Source organism: Periplaneta americana, chromosome 3, assembly GCF_040183065.1.
Source record: "Periplaneta americana isolate PAMFEO1 chromosome 3, P.americana_PAMFEO1_priV1, whole genome shotgun sequence".
Lineage (NCBI taxonomy): Eukaryota > Metazoa > Arthropoda > Insecta > Blattodea > Blattidae > Periplaneta > Periplaneta americana.
In genome coordinates, this window is record NC_091119.1 from 125,998,656 (window position 1) to 126,010,279 (window position 11,624).

General features: G+C 36.6%; 1 protein-coding gene across 1 annotated transcript in view; it reads left to right on the forward strand.

Annotated features, from left to right (window-relative positions):
• smog (G-protein coupled receptor 158 smog) overlaps window positions 1-7,557 on the forward strand; it is a 426,301-nt gene extending 418,744 nt beyond the window's left edge. Inside the window, exon 13 of the mRNA XM_069822646.1 lies at window positions 7,321-7,557. Coding sequence (XP_069678747.1) covers window positions 7,321-7,557 — 237 coding nt within the window. The remainder of the gene's footprint in view (window positions 1-7,320) is intronic.
• Window positions 7,558-11,624: the final 4,067 nt, after the last annotated feature.

Sequence of the window (11,624 nt, forward strand, 5' to 3'; positions counted from 1 at the left end):
CAGACATTATGTGAGTCATTTCTTTGTAGAACGAACGTGCGTTCTTTGAAAATCCAATGGTCACGGTGCACAGTTTGGAAACCTCTCCTCGGTGTAGTGACGCAATCGATACAACCCACACAATTCCTGAACTGTGGGATTTTTGTGCGGTATGTATGTACCCTCTGACACCACTTCAAGACAAGTTGGGATTGTTTTAGTTATGACAGATTAGCAGTGCTGGGCTGTAAGTGGTTTGGTTTGGAAATTAAATTGGATCGCTTAGAGGAAGGCTGCGACGCTATGTGTAAAGCTCCCGCTTAGTTGAACTGAACTGTCCATAACAGCGACGTATAGCTACATAGACCAGCGGCCATGTCCGCTGTCTGTTTCTACGTACTCAGTGTTACGAAACGTTGACAACTCTGAGGAAAACAGAATGTTTTCTTGAAGTATTTAACAAAAACGAAAAAGCGTCTGTGCCATGATTAACCTCGTTGATTTCACTGATTTGACGTGATTGATTTGATTAATCGACCTGACATGCTGACTACACAGTTTCCTGATTTGACTCATTGACTGGTCCGACTGAATTCACTGACCTGGCTTAGTCACAGACTTACTGAAATGCCTTTATTAACTGACTTCACTGATTAAATGAAGACTTAAAAGAAGACCGAGTTCCCTAAATTGACTTAAGTAATTCAGTGAGTGAGTGAGTGAGTGAGAATTTGTCTGACTTGAATTACTGCCCTGACGGACTTCGACGGACTTGACTTACTGACGGACTTGCCTAATTACGGACTTGACTAATTGACGGACTTGACTAATTGACGGACTTGACTAATTGACGAACTTGACTAATTGACGAACTTGAGTAATTGACGGACTTGACTAATTGACTGACTTGACTAATTGACGGACTTGACTAATTGACAGACTTGACTAATTGACGGAGTTGACTAATTGACGGACTTGACTAATTGACGGAGTTGACTTATTGACGGACTTGCCTAATTGACAGACTTGCCTAATTGAAGGACTTGACATATTGACGGACTTGCCTAATTGACGGACTTGACTGACTAATCGGCTGGCTGACTGGCTAACTGACTAACTTGCTAACTAATCTGACTTGAATTACTGCCCTGGCGGACTTCGACGGACTTGACTTATTGACGGACTTGACTAATATTGACGGACTTGACTTATTGATGGACTTGACTAATATTGACGGACTTGACTTATTGACTGACTTGACTAATATTGACGGACTTGACTAATATTGACGGACTTGACTAATTGACGGATTTGACTAATTGACGGAATTAACTAATTGACGGACTTGACTAATTGATGGTCTTGACGAATTGACGTACTTGACTGACTAATCGGCTAGCTGACTGGCTAACTGACTAATTTGCTAACTAATCTGACTTGAATTACTGCTCTGACGGACTTCGACGGACTTGACTAATTGACGGAGTTGACTGACTGACGGATTGGCTGGCTGACTAACTGATTGACATGCTATTTTGTCTGATTTGAATTACTACCCTGAAGGATTTCGACAGACTCGGCTTATTGACGGACTTAACTTTTTCACGAACCTGACTAATTAGCAGGATGGTTAACTGACTAGCTACTAAGAGGCTGACTTGCTGGCTGGCTGACTATCTGATTGTCTGATTAGCTGAATGGCTGGCTAATTGACTGGCTACGTGGCTGATTAACTGAGTGGCTGACTAACTGGCTGACTGGTTGGCTGACTGTCTGCTTGAGTGACTGGCTGGTTGGCTGACTGACGGACGGACTTGACTTACTGATTGACTGACTGACGTGGCTGAATAACCTTCCTCACAGAACTATCTGTTCTAATTGACCTGGTTCATTAATTTACTTAGTTGAGTTATTGTAGGAAGGCTGAACTCCTAACAGCATTGATTTACTTAGCAAATTGACAACTAACTCCTGACTCACTGACTTTATTGACTAGACTAGACTCAATACCGACTGGCTGACTAGACCGGTTACTGATAGATAAACAAGAATGTCTATTGGCTACCGATTGACTGGAAGGGTTGCAATACATTGACCGTGCTGATTACTGATTTGTTACTAGACTATTGGTCACTTTCCTGATTGACTAGTATATGTACTGACTGATTAACTACATCAATTTACTCATCTGGCTGAATTGATTGACTCGACTAACTAAATAACTCGAACAGTCTGGATCAGATATCTTACTTTACTGAACTGATTGTCTTCGCTGATGGAGTGATTTACTCTGAACGACTAATCTGTTTATCTGAACGGCTGGCTGACTGAATCATTAAATGTGACTGACTGTTATATTTACGTAACTAACTTGACTGAGTACACTAATTCACTTACTCAACCCAATTCGTTTATGAATCTGACTCCCTTGATGTCTTTGTCTTTGTAGATAAACGGAAACACAGTATGACACGCTGCAAACCCATTAAAAGTTAACAGAAATCAACATTATCTGTCATTAAAAGAAAAGCTAGAACTCATCCAAACGCTCTTCTCACTTCTGTTATACCAGATGAAATTTCAGAAATACAAGATGAAGAAATGCTTTTTGAATTACCAGAAAGGAATACACTGTTTCGTGTTGTGAATCGAGCTCAAAACAAATACAGACTTCCAGTGCCACTGAACCTTCGAGAATGTCGAATAATAGTGACACATCATTAATATATTTGGAATTTTTAGAACATATTAAAAAAACTAAAGATATAATGAAATTTTCTGGTCCAGCTGAATGGGGGCCTTAAAAACATAACATATCTTATAAAAAAAAGATATTTAATGAATCAATGAGAATATTGTTGATCAATAAGAAAATTATTGTGATACAATAATGCTGATATATATCTTCGGGCAATAAGTTGTAAAATTAAATTGTACACGGAAGAAGTCGAGCATGGTGATCAATTACAAGAATACGAGGACATGGTATCGGAAAGCTATTTAAAAACGAATTTGTGTAGAATTTTTAAACTACAATAAATGAACTCCAAATCTTATTTAAAATACATGTCTGATGTTATTTTATGTGGATGGAAAATAAAGGGAACAGCGTTATCGCGGACAAAAAACTGGACATAAGTAACAAGTGGACCAAATCTACGAGTGGACAAAAATACAGACTGAACTAATACGTTTGTGGATGGTATAAAGTGGACATCAGTAATTGTGGACTGAAAGTCATAGTGGACATAAATATTACGTGGACGATAGAGAATAGTGGACGAAATGTCAATGGATATAGGACAATTATAAGCCTACGTAGAAAGCAGAGATGAACAACGATCGAGAAAGCAAGACTAACAGCGCCCGCAAAGCCGAAAACCCGCACGACAATGTTGTATACGTCGCGTCGTTGACGTAAAGACTGCTTGTGAGTGTTTCGAGACGTCCAGATTGATCACTCTCGAAGTCCCGAACGTCAAGCAGCCTTGAATCGCCATAGTTGTTTATACCTGACTGAACTTTTATCTACTTTGGCAACTGTTATATATGTATAAACAATCAAGTAGCCTATTTGAAACATCATCTCTACCTTTCAGTGTATAATAATCCGTTTCCCAGTCTTTATTTAATTACTAGGCCCTTATTAGAAGGCTAGGAATTTTCTTTTTATATGTTTGAGATCAAGTGTGCAATCTCAAGTAGAAAGATATTAACGTTATGTTTTATGTTTCTTAGAAATGCAAGTTTATTTGAGAATGTTTTTCTATTTATGTAACCATAGGTAATATATAATAAAAACTAGAACATTTTGATAACTAAGATACTGTTCTGTTTTGTCTTTTTGTCTCATTTAAACATTTATAATGCTATTTATTTCAATGATGTATGTTATTCAAAGTTACGAAATCTTTCCACGCCGACCAAATGCTATTTCGAGAATGATGAGCGGACTCAAAGCGCACAAGAATGACGAGACGAGACTCGAAAGACAAATGCAACGAACACAGCGAGCGAGAGCGGCAGTTAGTTTTGTTCATATCTAATAGAAAGGTTGGAGTTAGTCCGGTCTGCATAAGAACCTGTACTCGTTGTTTTCTGGTATTAGTTATAGGCCTATACTGTATATTTACCTACATTTTTCCATTTGTCTGTATTTCTCTAGGACGTTAATGGTTTACTGTTATAGTTTACGTTATGTACATTTAAAACACATTATACTCTATTTGTGGACTTCTACTGTACCTATATTCTACTAAATATGATATACTTTATTTTATTTGTAATTATTGGTGTATTTCCTCAAAGGTAATTTGTATGCTAGCATTGATGTGACATTTTTCTTTACTTATACTGTACATTTCATTAGTATAGTTACATATTCATAGTAGTGGTGTGACGTAAGTTATACAGTCAAATGTCGGTATAACGAAGTTCTGACAACACTGAAGTTATTTTCGTTATATTTAAATTTCGTTGGATGTTGAAAGTGTAGGTGCGTTGATGGATCGCTACAAAGACTTCTTTGTCTAAATTAAACATTTTTCCTTTGAACCGTTTACGATTACACTTCGTTGTTGCTCTAATTGATATGCTTCACATAAGGATACTCTCTGCTCATCGAAATGATACTCTCTGTCACCGGAATCATAGAAGACGACGGATGCTGTATATTATAATTAAAAAGTCAATGCAAATCTGTCAAACAAGACATAAAATGCCCGGTGCGTACAAAAGTCTAAAATTGTCTTTTAACGGCACATTTAATCTTCTTCAGCACAGGGCAAAACACAAAAGCTCAATGCAAGTACATATTTCAGGTGTTCTGATTACATTACTGAACTCAAAAGACGAAGAATTCAACATTTCACTAACATTTTGAAAGTGTTAATTTGAGGGCTGCAAGTTTTTTTTTTTTTTTTTTTTTTTTTTTTAATGAATGTGTGTTAAATACAGTTTCAATTCAACAAATATTGTCTATTGGCCATACCGCACCTTCACCAGAATCCAACGAACCTTTAATGTTAATTATTTGGAAAGTAATATTCATACTAAATTAATACTCCAATTCTAAAATAATTGTATTTTCCAAAATTTCCATTAATCTCCGCCAAGAGTACAAATCAATCTCCAACGATCTCCGCCGACACCAATATTTAAAAAACACAAATGATAAAATTAATCTCCATAAATACCTGCCCCTGGACATTGGTCTAAGAGAAGAAATGCATACCATGGACATTGGTCTAAGAGAAGAAATGCATACCATGGACATTGGTCTAAGAGAAGAAATGCATACCATGGACATTGGTCTAAGAGAAGAAATGCATACCATGGACATTGGTCTCAGAGAAGAAATGCATACCATTAGTAGTGCAGGAAAACTACCGTTGATTGAATTAGTCTACTACTGTATATGCATTTGCGGAATTAAGTAAAATAGCTCACAAAATAAATCCCTTCACCTGATCAAATTATTAGAAAGCAATTTTTGTTTCATTCTAACAAACGTTTTACAATACCGACGTTCATACAAGTGCAGCTATTTAACAGTACTACGCATTATGGAGCCATGGACGGGGTTTATGTGTTTTTTGAGTGAACATTTAGTTAAAGTGGAGTTTGTTGTATCGATATTTGACTGTATTACATTTATTTGTATGATATTGTGCAATTGTCTTCGACTTCTTTTAAACATATTACCAAATTAAAGTCAACCAGGTACAAACGAGATGCATGATTGTTGAACGTGTGTGTAATATTTTTACTGGAAGTAATAAAAATACAAACAACAGATTTGTTTTCTAGTACACACAGTAATAGCACGGTTTAATATCAACTAAACTTTAATTTATCAAGTTATATGGTACGTTTTTGGCTCTATCTCAGAAATGGATGGACCGAAATATTATATTTCTTTGGTAGAAGGATAGGGCTTATTAATCCCTTTAAAATTAAATGTCTGAATTTAGGAGGTGCAATTTGAAATTCAAAAGTGGGGTGGAGATTAAGGGGTGGAACGGAAAATTCAATCAGCAGTGGTTTTGAACTTCCCCTCGAAAACTAAACTAACGTGTTTATTTCTCAAAATCGTGTCCCCATGCATATCTAAAATTATTCAAGTTGGGAAGTTTAGAAATGAACGTTCGCTTGTTTGTAATTAATAGGGCTCGGAAGTTTAAGACATAGGGCAGAGTTGGGTAGTATCGGACATCGGGTAATATCGGACAGTGAGTTTCTTTCATCTACAACCAGATGATAGTACCTGAATGACATAGTTACGTTTCTGTGATGTCGCATACAGAAACGTAACCATGTCAGTCAGGTACTACCATCTGGCGGTAGATGAAAGAAATGCACTGTCCGATATTACCCAATGTCCGATACAACCCAACTCTCCCCTATAAATTTCCCTAAAAGATCTTTAAAAACACTAAAGATATCCTAAAAATAACCTAAAGATAGGAAAAAGGGACTTAAAAAAAGATGATCCAAATTCATTAATAATTTCAGTTTCAATTACATATTTAATGAATATAATGTTTCAAAAATACAAAATTCTGGTGGTATACAACAAACAGTGCGAAAAAAAACTGTATTAATGATATGCTTTTTCTTTCAGACATTAACTTATATATTTTTTTGGATTAATATAACTTGAAAAAGAAATTCCGTGTTTGTTAAAAAAAAAGTACCTACTTGGAGAATTTAGAATGAACGATTTTTTCCACCTAGAACGAATTCAGCGAACCTGCAATGGGCATCCTGGAGAAAGAAATAAAAATTAGTATAACTAGAATATCTGGCTTAATCACACCAGGGTTACAAAAATGGGACTTCGGAAACTTTACCTCAGTTAGCATTGCAGTGTATCACAATAGTCATCTCCAGGTTCTTAAGTGCAAAGGATCGTCGGTTTTCTGACAGCACGTTGCGAAACATCGAGAAACTTCTCTCCACATCAACGTATGTCATTGGTGCATATATGAAGCAACTGAGATCTCGTGGTGAATTGTAAAAATGGGAGTAAAAATGTAGTCTAAAGAAGCTGAAGTTGCAAAAAAAAAGCCATTAAGATTTTAAAAAGAGCCTAAAAAGGACCAATAAGCCGAAAAAGGCAAAAAAGACTAATAAAACCCATCATTTTCTGGCCTACAATGACCCAAAATGAATATATACCGTATAATGTTGAGCCTCATCTTCGGATACTCGAAAAAAGAAAAGTATTTTTTCCTCAACTTCCGAGCTCTAGTAATTAGCATCAAAATAAGATAAGGTAATGTAAATTACACATGCTGACATACAGTGTGTTCAGAATACGAAGCTTGTGTGTTAAAACAGGCCCTCCATCACCGGCACCAGCGCTGTTCAACCAGACATCACGGGGGTGGTGGGGGCGGTGGTGGCGGAGGAGGCGGCGGGGGAGGCGGCGCGACGGACCATGAGGCGACGGAGGGGGAGGTGTCTCGCACCCCCGAGGACTCCGTGTGCAGCATCGAGGGTCCTAGCGCCATCTACAACGACGGCCCCTCGACGTACAGCGAGGTGGGGTACGGCACCCCGTACCGCAAGCAATGATACAGTCCTCTGCGCGGCGTGACCGTCATCAAGCGTCCGCGGCAACATCACGGCAACGAGTGGTTCTAGGCAATCCCCCCCACCCAGCCCACTTCCTCTCCTCTTCAACGCGGCCGCGGCCGGGATCACGGTGAGAACGTGCTCGCAGGGATTGTGGCTGTCACATGCGGCATTCGGTCGTTATTATTCGTTACTTCGTTAAGATGTTCATTCGTTATCTCTTGAAATTATTTTATGTAAATCGAAAAATACTACCATAACAACTGAGAACAATATTAATGTTTTAAATAAACAAAAAGTAATGAAACGGAACAGTTATCGCAACAACTGTAAACAAATGTAAATTTTTACTCCTAAGGTGTGAGGTTTTTAGGTATTCACTCCTTGACATATAATATTTGAAGACGTCCATTGTTTCGGAGCTAATATCTCTTCTATCATCATAGAAGACAGGGAAAGGGGAATAAAATTGGTAAATCTGTTGGGTCTGTTAGCAAGAAATGGATCAGTCCTGGAGAAAGCTTTCAGTAATGGCTCCAACAGATAGGTTAACCTGTTTCCCTTTCTCTGTCTTCCACGATGATGCAGCCGGTATGTAGCTCCGAAAAATTGCATCTCTCTAAATCTGTGACACGGTGAAAATACACAAAAGCTTTGCACTGCGTTAACTAATCATCGTGAAAGTCCAAAAACATAAATGACATTCATATCAATTAATATAAATTAGTTACATATAAAACAACTATTTTCATATAAACAGAACAGAAAATACGAGTGGAAAAGTATAATAATAAATTGTTATATTGAATTGCTGAGAAGGAAAATTCCACAATATTAGGTTGAAGTTCTTTTGAAAATGTGCACACGATAAATTCTGTACCTACATCAAAAGTGAGCTGCAGGAATGCAACTGCCAATAGAAACTGCAAGACTCAAAATGAGTTTTAAATTTAACGTAAAATGTCCCGTTCTATTAGTATTTAAATAACCTTTCTTTTTTTCATCAACGAAGTCAAGCCAGATCGTCATACCTTACACTACAGCAGAGGCAGATTATTAATTAATTATATCTTAATTTAGCTACATTTTTGCCCACTACGAACTGGCTGTTGTACTCTCAAACACTAAATGAAAAATGTTCCAGTTTATCTGCTAATACCAGAAATAAGTAATAAAGAAATTATGAAGATAATATTTCTACATTTGAGGCGTTCCGTAAGAGAAGGGCGAACCCGCCAAATGTACCTGTAGAGATAATCGATGTTCAAAGTATTTTACCTGTAAACGAGATAAGGGCGAAGCCGCCAAAGATTCGTCTGTAAATAATGATAATTACTTTGTACACTGAAAAACGAATACCTTTATTGAAAATTGCAATTAAATGTCCAATTTAATATTCCAACTTAATAGTGATCATTGATGACATTATGAAATCATCAATATTATGGGAATAATTTGAAAACAGTATATTAGAAAAAGCAAAGGGCGTAGAAGGAACTAAACAGTGGCAGGTATTAATAACAATAATAATAATAATAATAATAATAATAATAATAATAATAATAATAAATAAAAACACTTAATCGCACTGTGATGTAACATTTACAAAGTGTCTGAAATTATTAATAAACAAGAAATAAGTAGATGCCTGTCATGTTATTACCCTTGCTATCAAAAGTGGTCTCACTTGTTCTGGGAACAGAGACGTTAATAATCCATTACATCATCTTCATGAAGATGTTCCTCTGAGTCGGTCACTGCTAGTTTTCCTACTAATGTACGATTCACCTTTGTTCCTTTCAATCTTAGCTTGTACGTTTTTCCATTTTTCGACATACCTCTGACGTTTCCCACAATAACCAGACATGCCTGGTTGATTATTACTGTCACTATTACTCATAATAGCTATTACAATGTCCTTAAATACACGTAATACGGCTGTACTCGTCTGTATGGTTACAGCAACACTGAATGGCGGTCGCCTTCAGGCAGAGTGGCATATTCGCCCTTCTCGCACGGAGTAATATTAATATTATGAACCTGTCGCAGGCTACGCAGTTTCTCCAACCTTACAAACAATGATAATTTCGATGTAGTAAGGACGAGCCCACCACCGTCTGCCAGGCTTATGTTGCACATATGTATTCGGAGGAGTAAAAAATATAAAATTCGACCCTTGGCGGACTCGCCCTTCCCTTAGGAACATCTCATTTGATCTACAGGTCTTGTAATGAAAAAATTTCACGAGTCACGAAAAACCGTGTCACAGAAGTCTGCTTTCACAGTCTGTGAAAATTACTACTCAAATGCTGTTTTTGTGCCTTACACTTCATATTGGCTGATAACTTTTTCGTATTTTGCCTATTTAGCCATTCCTTTTATTGTTACTATCTGTACACAGATTTTCAAGATGAATTTCTTCCTGATGATTCTGGGAGGTTCCATTTTCAATTCAAATTTGAACGCTAAATTTTGTAACCGTGAAAAAGTTCTACCGATATCTACCGTAAAATTAGCATGCATGCCGTAACATTGATAATACCGGTTAATTCATTCCTTGAGAGTCATTATAGTAAAACGAGCTAGAAGTGTGGGATGTATATTATCCTGTAGGCTATATGTCCTGCCTTTTCTTTATTAAAAGACGTTCATCATATTTCATTATCCAAATCTCTGGCATTTCATTTCTTACTCAATAGTCGCACGAACAGAATCTGTTACAAAATCTTACTGAATCCATGCAGGCCACTCCGAAATGACAACACCAGTACAGGACCTAGATTCACTGTTATCCCCAACCCCACGCATAAAAAGGGGTGTGGAGAGAGTAGGTTCAATTTGATGTGGAACTGATGGAGTAGACACAACTTTGAGAAGAAACGTATTAAGGTTACCCACCAGTCATCCCACACTTCTGGCTAGTTCTGTTGCAGAAATTCAAACAATAAATCTACAGTGACTGGGAAAAGTGACATAAGTCAGTTTCCACAAACCTTTTTTGATAATTTATTGACAACTTACGGAATATCTGCTCGCTTGGAAAAAGAGACATAAGTATTTCTCCCATTACAATAATTCATACAGAAAAAAAAATCAAATCGACATAAACCAGTGTAAGTTGTCAATAAATTATCAAAAAAGGTTTGTGGAAACTGACTTATGTCACTTTTCCCAGGCACTACAGAAATAATCCCATAGAAAAGGAAACGGATTCAATAGCAAAATTCAATTTCAAATGACTCTACTTAAATTCTACTTTAAAATTTTAATCCGAAACTTTTAATATTAGTATTTAATAAACGGTCTTCACTCACGTACTGATAAATCTATACTGTTACTTGTACGCGCAATGTTGTGCTAATTCATTCTGACGTAAAGTTTGTATCACACAATTTATTGGCGACAAATCTTTTACAGATCTGAGGAAAAAGTTTATTTGTGTTAAGGCTGGTCCACAATAAACCGGAAGCGGAAACAATAACGAGAACGAGAACGGAAATATTGTTAAATTAAATGTATTTGAATGTGAGCATTCATAATTAACTATTGTAAATGCTAACATTTAAATACATTTATTTTAACATTACTTCCATTCTTGTTCTCGTCGTTACCGTTCCCGGTTTATTGTGAACCAGCCTTTAATCTTAAGTAGGTATACCAGGAAAATATTCAGTTTACAAAGATTTGCCTACGTTCTTACTCAGACAAGAAAGTGACGTAGTACACCACTCCTCACATGATTAATGATCCGAACACTGTTTACATCAACAGACAGTTAAAAAACACTTTAAATTAAAAAATCACTGTTACGTTCTTGATTCAAGCATTGGCTGTGATTATTGTTGCGGTGTCAAACAAAATGATATATTATGTACCATGTTTTGACATTAATTAAATAGAAACGCAGGATTATAAGTCACAAATTAAAATTTCCCAGTGAATTCCATACAGTTGTGATTTTTGAAATGTGTACAACGGTAAAATCAATTTTCCAACACGTACACCACTGCCATCTAGCTCTTATAACGCTGTAGCTAATTTTAGATATATGGGCTAAATTACTTTGT